Source organism: Protobothrops mucrosquamatus, unplaced genomic scaffold, assembly GCF_001527695.2.
Source record: "Protobothrops mucrosquamatus isolate PMUCROS unplaced genomic scaffold, P.Mucros_1.0 scaffold469, whole genome shotgun sequence".
Lineage (NCBI taxonomy): Eukaryota > Metazoa > Chordata > Lepidosauria > Squamata > Viperidae > Protobothrops > Protobothrops mucrosquamatus.
Window position 1 is genome coordinate 266,054 of NW_015386790.1, and position 16,860 is coordinate 282,913.

A 16,860-nucleotide genomic window follows, 5' to 3' on the forward strand; every position below is an offset into this window, starting at 1 on the left:
CTTCCGTCTCCTCCCCCTGGGCCAACCAGTCGGAGTCCAAGCCTTCTCGGATCCGAGCGACTTTGTCATGCAGATATTGAGCAAAATCCTCAGCCCTCCCCTCCAGGGGATCCCCCCCTCCCCTCAGTTGAAGGAGGGAGCGGGTCACCCTGAAGAGGGCGGCCGGGCGATTATCTGATGACGCGATGAGTGAGGAATAATAGTTAGTCCTAGCCACCCTCATCGCCACTAGGTAGGATCTAACATGTATCCTTACCTGTGTTCGATCGGATTCGGTTCGGCTGGCCCTCCAACTGCTCTCTAGGCGTCTTTTCCGACGTTTCATCTCTCTCAGCTCCCCGGTAAACCAGGGAGCCAGTCGAGATCTACGTCGGGTCAGAGGCCGCAAAGGCACGATTATTGTTGTCACTATAAATTCATGGAATGAAATAAGAATATTTTCTTCCCATGCTTTGGATTTCTTTAAACAGTTTCCTACCCTCACCTTTCAGAATAAGGAAATGCTTAAATTCTGTGTTGCAGTTGAGGATTTTTTTTTCCATGTTTGGCTTCCTGCCATTTCTAGAAACTGAGATATTGGTGTTTTATCTCAGTTTCATGCTTGGGATGTTGAGAGAAAGCCAAGTAAATGCCATTAAGTAGTATCTCACGTAGCAGTAATAGAAAAAGTACTTGCTTGTTATTCATTCTGCAGTGAAGAATCTTTCACATCATAGGAATAATATATATAGGATAAAATAGTCTTTATTACATATGGTGAACAATTATTTCTTCTGCACATTACCTTTTTAAATAATGGAGTGATTTATAGAGGAGTCTATAAGCCCTCTTTTCAGTAACTTTACAGTTACTTTTTCAACTTCTTTCTTCATTTGCTTGCCATTTATGTCCTGATCCTCTTAGTTTGTCTTGAAATACTTTTATCTGCAACTGAGCTTGGATATGACTAGATAGATTCCAAATGTAGACAGTTATAAAAAAAAGGGAAACAGCTTCTATCTTTATTCTGTTAGTTTTTTAAATGCATTGCCCTTATAAAACACCCATAAAGGCATAAATAAAAATACTGATACATGAAAAAATACTTTTTTATTATAGTGTCAGATGGTTCTCATGAGTCTCTTGAAGCAGCTAAAATTCCTTTGGTTGTTCATTCTTTACTGCAGTGTGTGAAAGAAGTAGCTTAGCTCTCAAAGCAGAAATGGATGGATGAAATGTGCAGCACAACACAACTATAAGAATATTGAAGCATGTATGCATATACATGTTTCAATATTCTTATAGTTGTGTTATGTTGCATATTTCATAATATGAATTACATTTCATAAAGTTTCATTGTAAAAGAGTCAAGTTTATGTTTAGCAACTATTGATTACCTTAACAAGAGAGATTCCTCCTGCCTGAAATAAAATCTGCAAACAATGTGGAATCTTATTTGCTATATAATCCAATTTCTGATAAATGTAGTTTTTCTTTAAAGCAAAAATCTTACACTGTTAATAATTGTTCTTGACACATACAGAGTTGAACAATTGACATCCTGCACTAGTTGAAAACAAATTTTGTAGAGCCGTCAACCCAACTGCTTACTTTTATTTGTTTGTTTGTTAAATTTACTTCCAGACCAGTTCAGAATATTACCAGTTTCATGTAAATGTAGCCACACCTTGAAAGTACATGTCTAGGTTTTTTTTTCAGGCTATCCAAAGGAAAAATAAGAAACAGGTTGTCTGTCTACTCAGATAAATCTTCCCTGATTTTCTGCCTTCATATTCTACAGCAGGAGTGTCAAACTGCCGGCCCGTGGGCCAGATGCATCATAGCAAAACCGCGCCCACCCCATTTCCAGCAATGGCAAAAAAGTTGCGATACGTCACGACATGTCACGTGATGTTGTGAGTTTGACACCCCTGTTCTACAGCAATGTAAACCCGACCTTTAAATTGCCTTTTCACAGGAGTTCTGGAAAACTCCAGTTCTTTTTTTAATCATATTCTTCATGATAAGAAATACATCTGTAGTTGTCACCTGTTGCTAATTCAGTAGAAAGATGCTGTCAATTGGAAATTGATGACACATATGGTACAATGACCAATTGCCTGCCCTGCATGAGACATACAATAATTATTAGGTTTTACTTTGAGATTTTGTTGTATGAATTGGCTAGTTTAGAAATAATGGTTTATGATTTAATTTAGAAATAATGGTTTATGATTTAATTTGACATGTGAACTTAATCAGTTATTCGGTTTAGTTAGCAAGCAATGATTAAACCAAATAGCAATATTTGTGGCTTATCCAGCACATTCTCTATTAGCCCAGTTTGCACTTAAAGCATGCTTGTTGCATACCATTGCACTGTGCTTTTTTAAAAAAAAAAATATTTAGCAAATGTATGTGGCCGCTTAGCTCACTGGATATGACTCTAGGCGATGTACAACTAGAAACAATTAAAACAATTATACTGCTGTGTAATTGAAACTAAAATGTTCCTGTGAATTGCCTTGTTATCAAAATTTACAAAAACAACAAGGGACTGGCATCTTTGTGAATTTAACATATTGAGAATGTTTATATAAGACAAGAAATACAGTATGTAAATAGTTTTTGTGTGTGAAATGCTGATGGAGCTGCTGATTAAACATTTTCCAAGGTTTTAATGGTTAACCTTGCACTGTGAATATTTTTATTTCCTGTTTAAGTTCAAAACCATGGATTACAGCAACTTTTCCTACATTGTATTAATGACCTTTCTTGAATAATGATACGTTACAATAAATAGTATTTCACCTTTTCCTGCATTTTTTGTAAGACCAGCTAGTAAAAAATGCAGTTTTATACAGTGGTGAATTATTGCTTTGTATTATGAAAGCTGCAATCTTATAAATTCTCTTTGAAACTCTCTTAACAAATCCATTGTGGCATGTCGGTAGAATAATGGACTATGATCTGGGAGAGTCAGGTTTCAATCCAGCCATTACTAGGGAAGCTGACTCAGAAATCTTCGTATAAATCAGCATTTTTCAAATATGGCAGCTTTAAAATATGTGGACTTCAACTCTGGCTAGGGAATTCTGAGTCTTAAAGTCCACACATCTTAATGTCAGGTTCGAAAAACACTAAGATAAGCAGTATGTCTCAATCCATCCCCTGCTCTACAGGATGGTTGTTGTGGGAAAATAGGAATGCTGTATGTATGCTGTCTTCAGAATCCTGGAAGAAGAGATTAGTAAATGAATAAATAACTTTCCAATTAGATTTCAAGCCCAATTATGGGGCAGAAACAATATTGATCTCTAGCAACAGTAAGATGGGGATAGTGCAGCCATCCTTGCTCTCCTTGATTTTCAGTGTTTTGAGTATTGTCAGCCACTATATTCTTTTGAGCTTTTGTGGGACTTAGGGCTGGGGGGGGGCACAGTTTTGCAGTGGTTAGGCTCCTTTTTCCAAAGCTGGTCCCTGTCATTGTTGATAAGGAGTGAGAGGTCCAGTCCAGGGCTTCTCCTTTGTGGAGTGCTACAGTGCTTGGTGCTCTCTCTGCTCCTTTCTAAAATCTACATGAACCTCCTGGGTGAGTTCATCCAGGACCATGGGATAAAGTATCATTAGTTAAGCTGATGATACTCAACAGCTGAACCCTGGGAAGGGGGCTATGGGTGCATGGAGTCCCAGGATCTGGAGTTTATCATCTTTAGTTCTAGATGGTGTTGCACTATCTCAGACAGACCCAGTGTGCAACTTGGGGGTCCTTCTGGACTCACAACTCCTCCTCAGAGATCAAGTGGCAGTTTAATGAAAATTACTTGCAAGCAAGTATATATAGGATTGTAACACAGGGCCAACATTTATATACTGTATGTGTTTTCATTGTTTTAATGCATCTTTTTTTACTTCTCTCCTTTCTTCCCAACCTCCTCAATTGCTGGTCTCTTCGATACTTACGACATATGTAATGCCTTAAAACATATGTACTTAAGCAATTGTTTCCTGAAAGGCTTAAAATATCTGGATGTTTACATACCCATGATTTTGAATGCATTGTATTTACTTTCCAGTGAAAAAAAAGGCTTGGCTGAAATGCAAACATCTGGGCTTTCCTGGAAAGATATCAAGAGATAAGAGGAAAAAAGAATAATATATTTAAAACCAATTGAATACTTTTTTAATATCACTGGAAGTGTAGCTTAATTCTTGTATATTTGTATGCTTCTTGCTGAGAAATGCCATGCCATATTACAATATACCTATTGTATATAGGTAGAACTGTATCTTTTCCATCAGCAAAAAGAATCATTTGAAATAAGGTGGCAAATGAATGAGTGAGTGAGTGAGTGAGTGAATGAATGAATGAATGAATGAATGAATTTGGTAAGGCCATTCTGAGCAACAAGTTATTATGTCTTAAACAAGAAGCGCCTGAGTAGTAGTAGATTGGTTTTCTTCCTTTTCTATGCTGCTATATCAAAAAATTAAACAGATTCATGATGAAATTAATAAGCTTTCTATTATTTTTTTCGTATCCCATGGCACTTTACAAGCTTTCTAAAAGATGTATTTGTTTAAGCTGACCTAGCTATCTAATAATGCTTATGATTTGAGTGCTATTACATTTCAAGGTGATCAGTGGGTCCATTGGTAGGCACATCTATTTAAATGCTGGTAACAAATCAAAATGATTTGCAGTACATGTTGCTGAGAATTGAAGAGAGACCACAGCTTTGAACCACAGTTTCCATAATTCTTCATGATATGTGAAAGGGCTGAGGGAACTAAAAAGGCCTAGTAGATGATAGGGAGCTGCTGGCAAAAGACAGGAGTTGAAGATGATTGAATAGCTGATAGAGCTATTAGAGTCTACCTTGTGATGGTAAGGGGGCAAAATGTAACTGTGTCTCCGCAGATAGTGATTCAATGAATGTTTCAGATGACTCTGTTCCTCCTTGGAAGAAGTTATATTAAGATGGGGGTGTCTCTATAAGGAATATGCTGTCCAGATAAAGCTCCTCATATTTGGTCTAGACTGAACTTCAGCCTTGGGGCAGAACCAGTGGAGGTTATGCTAAGGTTTGCATGGTCATTTGAGAGGAATTGATTCTGTTGGACCTAAGGCAGGGGTGTCAAACTGCCAGCCTACGGGCTGGATGCATCATAGTGAAACCGTGCTCACCCCATTGCTGGCAATGGAAAAAAAGTTGTGATACGTCGCGTCACGTGATGTTGCAAGTTTGACACCCCTGACCTAAGGAAATGGACAAGCCTTTGCAATAGCTCGGCCACATCTGTGTTAGATTCATGCTCTTCCTAGCTGGTTAAGGCTGCCTGCCTGATTGCGTCTGGTTAGTGATTAATTCTTCCTTGAGGGAGAAAGTGGTCTTACTGGCTCTTAAAGAGGCAGTGGTGAATCCTTTCCTCAAGCTACTATTACTTGACCCATCTAATCAGGACAGTTTTTATCTGATCTCCAACCTTCCCTTTTTAGAGAAAGTTGTGGAGAAAGTGGTCACTTGATAGCTTCAAAAGACCCTGGGTGAAACAGATTATCTGGACCCTTTCAATCAGGATTTAGGCTGAATTGTGAGAAGACTGCAACGTTGATTGCATCCTTAGATGAACTTTGGTGGGAGCAAGATGGGAGTAGTGCATCCATCCTTGTTCTTTTTGACACAGCAACCTTTGATACCATCAATCATCATATCCTTCTGGACCAGTTCTGGGAGTTGGGGATGGACAGCAGTGTATTCCATTGGTTCTCCTCCTTCCTCAACTATTTATTCTCCTTTAACAACTATACAATGTTTCTTGCAGTCCTTGTACATAGAATGGAGTAGTTCACACATTTTTCTCTGGTAGCATAGCCATTATCCAATGCTGGTGATAGCAATTTTGATAATCCTGATTTCTTTTCTTGGTCATAGAAAGCTTTAATGTGAGACTATTTTCTAAATTACCCTATTCCGAAGCCCTGACTGTGGAAGCAAACTTACTGGAAGGAAACGTTTATGAAAACTTCTGTAATTTATGTTTTGTGCTTTCTACACTGAGAAAGACCCTGAATTTAAATTTTTCCCGATGAGGGGAGAAAATTAAAAAAGAAAATTGTTGTGACATAATCAGCTTCCTCATCTTGTCAGGAGTTTCTAATTCCAGTTGAAGCCAGCCTTGGAAATTCTCCTCATGGTTCCCCAACAAATGTCTGCAAGAACAGTGCAAAGGATCTTGTACAATTTTTGTAAATAATTCAAAATAGAAAATATACCTAATAACCCTTCCTTCTATTTTCCATACAACAACAATCCTATGAGGTGGCTTGAGCTGAGAGTGTGTGACTGGTTCAAGGTCACCCAGCCAGCTTTCATGCCTAAAGTGGGACTAGAATTGTACTTTGGTTCCTGAATCAATTCATCAAACTGATTCTGAAGATCCATGTTGTAAGGAATGGAAAATTCATCTGTACTGTACTGTATTTCAGTGCTTAAGTATTTCAGCTTTCTTGAAAATCTATATATAATCTAGATGATGGTTTGGCTTTTCAACTTAATGCATCTTGAACACTTTTTGGTGAAGTTCTATTTCAGCTAACCATCAAGAAATGGCCATAAAGATAATCTATACATGGCACTATACCTCAGTGAGTGATAAACAAATTGGTACATATAACCATTTTGGGTCATAATGACCAATTAGTCTTTTTGGTTGAACATTTTGAAAGCATTAGGAAAGTCAGCACTCTTTCATAATGAATCCTTTTGGCTTAATGTCCATATTTCCTAAGTCACGTACATTAATGCATCATTAAAAATCAATAGTTATGGTTTTTGCTAGGTCCCAAATTTGTCATTGTATTACACTAGAAAATTTAAAGTGTAGTTTCATAAAACCAGTAGTATTTCAAAGTGTACAAATTGCTATGAGAAATTAATACCAAATAATAAAATCCCTGTTTAAGTGTTACTTTCATGTATTCAACCCAACATGAAAGGAACAGGAACACATAGCAGAGAAGGAAAGAAATGTAAACTAACAAAGTCTCTTGGAAAGAAAGCTGGCTTCTAGTGGTTTTACTTTCAACAGGACACACAGAAGAGTAATCAAACTCCAGTGCAAAGTTCAAAGTCAGGTTTGGCAGCCAATCTAAAATCAGAGTTCTACAAGCACTATTCACAGGAATGCCACACCCCAGAGCAGGAAATCAGACAGTTGCTTCCAATGAAGAAACATAGCTCCAAGGCTGCCTTTTAAATCAGGCCAGCTGATGATGCCAGCTGTCTTTAATCAGGAGAGCTACTCTCTTACTTGGCAAGGTGCTTCATTGAGTATCTTTGATATATTCACTGAATACAAGGATTTGGAGGTCTTATGTCATCATCTGACTGCTCCAGCTATTCTGATGATACCTGTGTTAAATCAATCTCAATTGATTCCTGACTTAGTATCTCCTGAGGTGAACATTTCTTTGGTTTAGCCGGAATAGGGTTTGTTTGTTTTTTGGAATTTGTATCCTGGACGATGACACTGGGTCTAATCAGGCTCACATGAGAATTTGCCTCCTGAAATATTGGTAAAGACTAATGCTAGAGGTCCAAGCATTCCTCCCAACAATTTTACATCCTCCAGGGCAAAAGTATCATTTTTCCTATCAGTCAATCTCTGCTAATGATTGGATCAGAAAAAAATATGGTAGAGATCAACCTGGAGCTGGATCTTCAGAAAGACTGATCCAAAGTATGAAATCATAATTATGAAAGCTTCTGCAGTAGCTCTTTCTGTTTTTCCACCATTCTCTCTGTTACACATAAGAAGTGCCTCCACTGTCAATCTTTAAGGCTTTACCTTCAAACATTTTGAAAGGGAGGTTAAGCAATATGCTATACTTGGAGCACCACTATCCCATGCATGAACATGGCTATCAAGATAGGTTTGCATATTTTTCTATTCTTCCTTATAGACGTATTTTGCTCTTTGTGCTTTTAATTAATATCTTTACCAAATACACAGAGTAGCCTGAAATAAAATTTGATGCTATTTACCAGTGGATCAGTCTACCGAGATTTCTATGAAAGTTGTTCAGTTATGATTGTTCAAAGGTATTGCATCTGAATTCACCTCATGTTTAGATGCTCTGCTTTTTTATGCCATGTGTGAATATTTAACATTTATCGCCAACATCTGGCCCACTAATTTGCTAATTTCTCATATCATTGTGTTGAAATCCTTTATTGCTTACATCTTTGACTCTAAACTGTTTATAAAAAAAGGCAAAAAGCTCCTCCCCTTCAATATCAGTCCACAGTTTTATCCTTTCCTACTGAAGATAATAACCAACCAGGAAAGTAGTCCAAGCTGACTCTGAAGCTCTTTCTGTCATTTAAATGGCAGATTATTCTAGACTTGAATAAGTTATTTGCTATTTTGGTTGTATGTGCTTATGCAAATATGTACTTTTATTAGAGGGGAGGGGACAGAAAACCAGTTTGTTATATAAATATTTCTTCAAAAATGTAATGCTTGCTGTACAAATTCATTTTAGGAACATCTTCCATCTGTGTCTGATTTATAATGAGTGCCAAATCTGCTATCAATAAAGAGATTTTTGCACCACATGATGAAAGGATGCTGGGTGCAGTCCAAGTAAAAAGGAGAACGAAGAAAAAGATTCCTTTCCTGGCAACTGGGGGTCAGGGTGAATACTTAACCTACATTTGCTTGTCAGGTATGCTAAATTATTTTGAAATCCAGCTATCCTTTCAGTTTGTTTGTAAAAGTTGATTGATGTTGTCTGGGGATAAAAATAATGTAGCATCATGAATTTTAATTAGACAATTAAATGAAAAATCAGAGCATAAACCTTCAGTATTCATATATTTAAATTATAAAGGTAATGTATGGTTAAAGTGCAGTATTGCAAGCCAACTCTGCCTACAGTCTGGAGTTCAATACTGACAGGGCTCAAGGTTGACTCAGCTTTCCATCCATCCGAGGTTGGTAAAATGAGGACTCAGATTGTTGGGGGCAATATTCTGTCTTGGTAAACCACACAGAGAGTGCTGTAAAAAGCACTATGGGGTGATATATAGGGCCAAATGCCATTGCTAATGTATCAGTGAAAAAATGCACCTGGATTTTTGGTATTGCATTAAGAAATTTCTGTATGTATATTTCCTATGGTCTTGAAGTAGAAATTACCATATACACTTGTAGATCAACCAAGAATTTTGAGCTGCCAAAAATTGAGTTCATCTTATCTACATGTATATACTATAGACAGTACATATATTCCTCAGCCTATGAACATAATTAAGCCCAAAGTTTTGGTCATAAGTCATGATGGTTATAAAGCAGGTCATTGTGTGACTGGACAGGCATCTCTTTTGTGGCAGTTGTTAAGCAAATACCATAGCCATTAAGTGGACCCATTGTTTGCTATGGACATGTTTTGCTGGAAACGGGAAGTAAGCACCAGTTTCTGGCAAAAAAAGTTGTAAAGTTTGCGTGGTCACCAACTCAGATCACCAAGTAAGATTAGATACTGCATTTATTTATTTATTTATTTATTATTTAAATTTAAATTTAGAATGATTCAGGGTAGCTGATCCCAAATATAAGCACTGATGAAGATTGCTGTTCTGATTGTCTCGTAGGAAAGTTATAAAATACTTCATCAAAAGGAATTGAGTTTGTAGATTGCATACTAGGCAAATGCAAAAGCCCCAATGCAGTGTGTGTATTATGCTATTGAGAGTTCCAGATTATAAATTGTAAATTTCAAAATTGTATTGTTGATTTTGTTTGTGTGTGTGTTAGTGTGCAACCTTTAGAGCAGGGATCGGCAACCTTAAACACTCAAAGAGCCAGTTGGACCCGTTTCCCAGAGAAAAGAAAACAATGGGAGCTGCAAAATTTGTGCTCACCTGGCAAGCTGTCTTCACGCTTGTTCTCCGACAAGCTGACACACATTCTTATTGGGCTGGCTTTCTCCTGCCCTTGGTCTGCCAGTCCTCTTCCCCCACTCAGTGAGAGAAAAAGAGAGTGAGTGAGTGAGTGAGTGAGTGAGTGAGTGAGTGAGTGAGAGAGAGAGAGAGAGAGAGAGAGAGAGAGATGCTGCTGCTTCCTGCTGAGACGCAGCAAAGGCATGAGCCCCGCCCAATAAGCTTGTCAGCTTGTCCAAGAACAGCGTGAGGCCATTCTCTTTTTCACACACACGCAGAGAGAGAGAGAGAGAGAGAGAGAGAGAGAGAGAGAGAGAGAGAGAGAGAGAGAGAGAGAGAAGGGAAGCACAAGTGCCTCTTTCTGTTTCTGTCTCTCTCTCTGCAAATGGAGGAGGCTGGGAGCCGCAAGAGAAGGCTCAAAGAGCCACATGCGGCTCCAGAGCCACGGGTTGCTGACCCATGCTTTAGAGCAACCAGACCATTACCATTACGGTATGTTCCAGAGTATATTTAAATACATAACTACTCTATTGTATTGGTTTGTTGGCTTGTTGAGCTTTAGTGTATATGTGTCGTGCATGGTTTCTACATTGTCTTGTTTCTTGTTGATAACTGGTCTTTTATAGGTAGAATTGGAAGTTAAGAAGAGCTGACAATAAATTAAATTATCACTTTTAGAAAAAGCAAAGAAAGAATATTTTTATCCATAGTCAAAAGAGTGCAGGCAGCTGACTCTATAGAGATTTTTCCATATGTATCTGTGAAGCTGTGAAGTTTATTAAATTGTTCTTATCAAGGATTTTTTTCTCCTTTGTCCCCTCTGCTATTGTTGAAATATATATGTACAGGAAGTTCTTGACTTACGGCCATAATTGAGCTCAAAATTCACGTTGCAAAATGAAACATTTGTTAAGTGAATTTTGCCCAATTTTACGACTTTTCTTGCCACAGTTGTTAAATGAATCACTGTAGTTGTTAAATTAGTTGTTAAGTGAATCTAGCTTCCCCATTGACTTTGCTTGTCAGAAGGTCGCAAAAGGGGATCACATGACTTCGAGACACTCCAACGGTCATAAATGTGAGTCAGTTGCCAAGTGTCTGAATTTTGATCACATGACCATGGGGCTACTGCAACAGTCGTAAGTGAAAAACGGTCATAAGTCATTTTATTCAGTGCCGTTGTAACTTCAAACAGTCATTAAATGAACTGTTGTAAGTCGAGGATTACCTGTATTGCAATTGTTAAACAGAGCTTGTTGTTGTTGTTAGTTGCGAAGTCGTGTCCGATCCATCGCGACCCCATGAACAACATTCCTTCAGCCCTTCCTGTCCTCTACCATCTTCTGGAGTCCATTTAAGCTCACGCCTATTGCTTCAGTGACTCCATCCAGCCACCTCGTTCTCCGTCGTCCCATTCTTCTATTGCTCTCAATCTTTCCCAGCATTAGGCTCTTCTCCAGTGAGTCCTTCCTTCTCATTAGGTGGCCAAAGTACTTGAGTTTCAACTTCAGGATCTGGCCTTCTAAAGAGCAGTTAGGGTTGATCTCCTCTAGGATTGACCGGTTTCATCGCCCTGCAGTCCAGGGGACTCACAGGAATCTTCTCCAGCACCATAGTTCAAAGGCCTCAATTCTTTTGCGCTCAGCCTTTCTTATGGTCCAACTTTCACAGCCATACATTGCAACTGGGAAAACCATGGCCTTGACTATACATACTTTTGTTGGCAGAGTGATGTCTCTGCTTTTTTGTATGCTGTTTAGATTTGCCATAGCTTTCCTCCCCAGGAGCAGTTTCTTGGCTGCAGTCCCCATCTGTGGTGATCTTGCAGCCCAGGAAGATAAAATCTGTCACTACCTCAATTTCTTCCCCATCTATTTCCCAGGAATTGAGAGGGCCGGATGCCATGATCTTGGTTTTCTTAATGTTGAATCTTGCCAACCTGTAAAAGTATAATGGTAAAAGATATTCCTCTTATGTTTTTAGACTAGTATTGTTGAAAACTGTAAAATGTATATCTAAGCATACATTTAGGCAGTTAATAGTGTTTCATTTTTTTGCTGCTTTGATGAATATGCACTTCATTCCATTGCATCAGTGCTTAACTTTGCTTGTCAAATTGGTAATTTAAGCCTCATTGCTTTTACCTAATCAATTTGTATTTCATCTTTTAAACTTGGGCTGCTGAAAATTTTCTTTTGGAGGAGCTTTGCCCCCAAAGCAAAACAAAGTCAAAATAAAGTTACCTTATTTACTTGTATACCTATAGCTTGGCATCTATGTACTAGTCAAGTCCTCATGTTATTTTTCAGCACTTTTGGGAACTCTCGGGGAGGGTTGCTTCAATTAAAGCCAATATGAGTGATTTGCAAACAAATCATGCAGAACCAACTTTATTTCCTTCAGATTTATTTAATATACCAGGGGAATGGCACAGACAGTGTAACTGGATCTCAGAAAAGCATTTGAGAAAGTCTCTCATGATATCATCCTAACCAAATAAAAAAATACATGCCGGATGCTAGAATGACTATTCCCAAATAATGTTTGTTAATGGTTTTATTTCAGCCTGATGGGACATATCAAGTAGAAGTCATTTTTAGGAATGATTTTCATTTTTAGCAATGATTTTGATGAGAGTGTTGAGGATAAGAAATTTGCAGATTACATAGCAAGTTACAGAAAAATCCAGACAGGGTTCAGCAATGGACTGGAATTAACAAGGATAAAAGAGGAAGGAGGAGGAGGAGGAGGAGGAGGAGGAGGATATAAGGCACTAGTATAGTATGGTGTTATAGGATAGAGATGACCTGCCTTGGCATATGTATATGTGAAAGGGATCTGGGAGTTCTAGTTGCCCCCATATTAAACAAGAGCCAGTATTTGTAATATTGTGTTCATTTCTAGATGCCACTGTTCAAAAGGGAGAATTAGAAAAGTCATTCCCCAAGGTTTGATGGGGAGTCTGGAAACAAAGCCTGTAAGAACTAGTTAAAGGATCTAGGTATATCTAACCTACAGACATATGATAACAGTCTTCAGCTAGCTAAAGGGCAGTTGTGTAGAAATTATTCTTTATTGTCCTGGAAGGCAGGACCAGAATCAGTGGGTTAGAACTACAAGGAGGGTCAGATTAGAAGAAGAACTTCTACGTTGTATGAATTGTCAGCCAATGGAATTGACTTCTGGACAGAGTGATGGTGAGTTTCCTTTGCTGAGGATCTTCAGACAGAAACTGGATGGTCATTTGTTAGATCAGTGGTTCTCAACCTTTTTAATGCCGCGACCCCAACCGGTCGTAAGTCGAGGACTAAACCGGTCATAAGTCGAGGACTAAACTGGTCGTAAGTCGAGGACTAAACCGGTCGTAAGTCGAGGACTACCCAACCGGTCGTAAGTCGAGGACTTTCCCTGCCCGGGAGCGCCGCACATGCATGGTTCCGCCCCCTGCGCCGACCGAGGCGTAGCTGGCAAGCGGCAGAGACGGAGCAGGCTGACCACCAGCTGGCCCAGCCCAAGGGAGGTAAGGCACCCACCGGAAAAGGGGAAAAATGGCGGACAAAAAAAATGGCGGACAAAAAAAATGGCGGACAGCCTTGCTTGGCGACCCCCGTGAAATGGTCGATCGACCCCAAATGGGGTCCCGACCCACAGGTTGAGAACCACTGTGTTAGATATACTCTGGCGAATCCTGCACTGATTGGGGAACTTAAATAACAGTGAGGTCATTTCCAGATCTATGATTCTATGATGGAATCCGCTCTGCTCCGAGAACTCTGGTTCTTGACTTATTTCTCTCTCAGCCTATGTTATGATCTTTTTTTAAAATGACACTTCATTTTTATAAGCTGAATTGTAGACCCATTAGAAGAGAAAAGAATAGAAATACCTTAAATGTAAAAAGAATCATAGTATGCTAATTCAGAGGTCCCCAACCTTTTGGGCACCAGGGACCGGTTACATGGAGAGAGGTTTTTCTGCAGACCGGAGGGGGCGTGGTTTTGTGTGCTGCCTGCATCCCGCAAATGGGGCTTTGCTTGTTTGTGCAGCCTGGTTGCTGGCATGCCACGGCCCGGTACTGGTCCACAGACTGGGGTTTGGGGACCCCTGTGCTAATTGTTTCAAATTGTATAGATTTATAGATTGTGCACCCAGTTCTAGGACAGGAGACTGACGTACAAAAAGAACAACTTGCCAAAGGTTATATTTAACGTATGTATTTCCCACAAAAAATATAGTGGTAAAATCAGTTCCACACATTCTTTTGTTTTCTATATTTTATTTTATAGTGCTTATAATCCTCCCCAGTTATGAAGTACTCTGAGTGACATACAGCATCAACAAACAGAAACTCAAAGACAGAATAATAAGTAAGGCAGTCAGAATAACCATAGAAACAAAAAGAACAAATATAAAAGCCAAGATAGATAGCCACAGTTAGTCAGCTAGGACTGAAAGTGCTTTTAAATAAAACTATTTCTATGTATTTCTGGAATTGCAACAAAGTGTGAGCTGTACTTTCTTCTGGAAAGAGTGGGCTGTTACAGAGAAGGTCTGCCATTTCATTCATGCTCTGGGACCTTAAGATGGGAGAGAATTTTCAGCAGATGTGCTCTCTCAATGATCAGATTAAACACACCGATTAAATTCTGGGTAGGCATTGCCTGATATATCCTGGTGTTGTTCTGTTTAGGGCATTAAAAATAATGGCCAGCTCTTGGGCTTAGAAGCCTAGTTCAGGGGTAGGCAACCTTGGCTCTTTTATGACTCGTGGACTTCAACTCCCAGAATTCCTGTGCCAGCATGGCTGGCTCAGGAATTCAGGGAGTTGAAGTCCACGAGTCATAAAAGAGCCAAGGTTGCCTATCCCTGGCCTAGTGGCAAACAAATGCCACAGCATTAATATTAGGTGTAATTCTTTATTTAACAGGGCTGTCTTGGCCATGATCTTGTTGCCATATTTTATATCAGCTGTAGCTTCTAGCTTGTCCCCAAAGGTAAGTTCGATAGAGCACCTTGCAATGGTCCAGTTCAGTAGAATTGCTGAATTAGGCTGAATGAGGATTGCTTGCCCTAACCAGTTTTGGTGACCTTCAATATTTTGTAGTTTTTCTAATGGAAAGTTAATAGTAGAGGGATCAAAGGAGAGATTTTATGATCAAGGAGAAAAAAGTATATGGGGAGGGAGAAAAGATAATTAGCCATTTTCTGTCTTGATCATGGCTGAGTCTGGAAAAAGATTGGAGAGAAGCTGGAGATCTGGAATTGTGAAATCTTATCACTTCTAAGAAAGAAATTTGGAAAACCAGAGGATATTACAACTTTATTTTTTGAGTTATACATTCATATTCTGTAGTTGAGCATTTGCCTTTTAAAGATTTTTATAAATTTATTTTGGACATGTTTAGAGTTTAAAAGTGGAAATTCCTGCTCTAAAAAGCTTCTCTACATGGTAAAAAAAATCTTTAGTTTTTCTTTTGTCATCCTGAAATAGGACAATGCCCACAATTATGTATATAAAATTGTTAGTTATCAAGTCAGTAGAATAGCTCTTTTAACATAAGAACTCAGCTGTTTCTTGCCTATTAATTGGTTTCAGTCATAACATGAGTAATGAAAAACTAGCAGTATTCTAGTCATGCTGTGAGCAGTATCTAGTCCAATAGAGGTGGACTTGAGAACAGCAGAAAGACTGGTTGCTGCTTGGAGGCATGTCAATCAAAACCTGTAGCACTTGCCAAAATGTTTTATGTCATCACCATCCACTCTCACAGCTGATTAGCAGCAGGATATTCATTCACTGTTTGAGAATGCCTATTCTTAATTTGTCCTTACTGTAAAATGTAATTTTCTACTTCCTGTTTGTCATGCTTTTTAGAGGAAAAGATATCTATTTCTACAAAGATCAGGATCATGTAGGCAATGTTTTTTTGGGGGACACTCTAGGGAAGTGAAAATTGGACTTTGAAAAAGAAGGACAGATAGAAAATTCATGAAAATATCAATAATTAAGAAAAGAAACAGATGGTTCCTAGAACAATTGAATACAGAGTTCTCAGTCAAGGCACAAAGGACCAAGCTCAAATTATAATTTTTGAACACATTTTGCAAAGATCTAGCTCTTTGGAGAAGTCTACCATGCTGAGAAAACTGGAAAAATTGGGCAGGAAGGTAGATGGACTTGATTACAACAGCCATGAGTGGACTTGAAAGACCTGAAGGGCTAGGTTTGGGATAGATCATCCTGGAGAAAATTTGGTATGTGGCTACTAAGAATCAGCACTGATTTGATGGCACATAATCAATTTAAAGAAAATGAAATTCAAGTTTCAGTTTTGAGAGAATGCTGGGTTAGTCATCTTCAGGTCCAACTGTTTTTATAAGCTAGTTCAGATAAGTATGAAGCATACCTATACATAATTCTTGTCAAGGAACTTGGCCACATCCCTTGACTTGGAAGAAAGCTAAGTTCTATCCACTACATCTGAAACAGTTATGCTTTTCAAGCCAGTACAGAGGCTATTTTATTTGTAAGCCCTGTACAAATGATTTCTTGTGAGCTAAAATTTAATAACCCTTTGTTTTTTCTGCAACAGTTTGTTCCAATTAACTGATATTCAACAACTAGGATTGATCCCAATTTGGATCCTAGAAATAGCATATATGGCTCTGACTTTATGAGGTAATAGTGGAGAATATCTGTAGCTCGGGTGTAGGGTGAGGGTGAAAGTTCATTCTCCGAGTTTGTGGGTTGGTTTCTGAACATTTTGTTACCAGGAATTTAAGGGATGTCAGTGTTCTGCTGTTTATAAGGGCTTCAGGTGTGGGTGTGAGTCATCAGTAAGAGGCTTGTGATGGGGAGGTTTCATCAGGTTGGGGTCATTGGGAGTTGAATTGCTGGTGATGGGAGGGGGCTTGCGTGGATCGGTTCAGGTTG

The 16,860-nt window shown here is 38.8% G+C and overlaps 1 protein-coding gene across 1 annotated transcript in view; it reads left to right on the top strand.

Annotated features, from left to right (window-relative positions):
• Positions 1–16,860, top strand: part of STXBP6 (syntaxin binding protein 6) — an 84,473-nt gene that overhangs the window by 13,524 nt on the left and 54,089 nt on the right. Inside the window, exon 2 of the mRNA XM_015816616.1 lies at positions 8,528–8,710. Coding sequence (XP_015672102.1) covers positions 8,557–8,710 — 154 coding nt within the window. The 5' untranslated portion in view covers positions 8,528–8,556. The remainder of the gene's footprint in view (positions 1–8,527; positions 8,711–16,860) is intronic.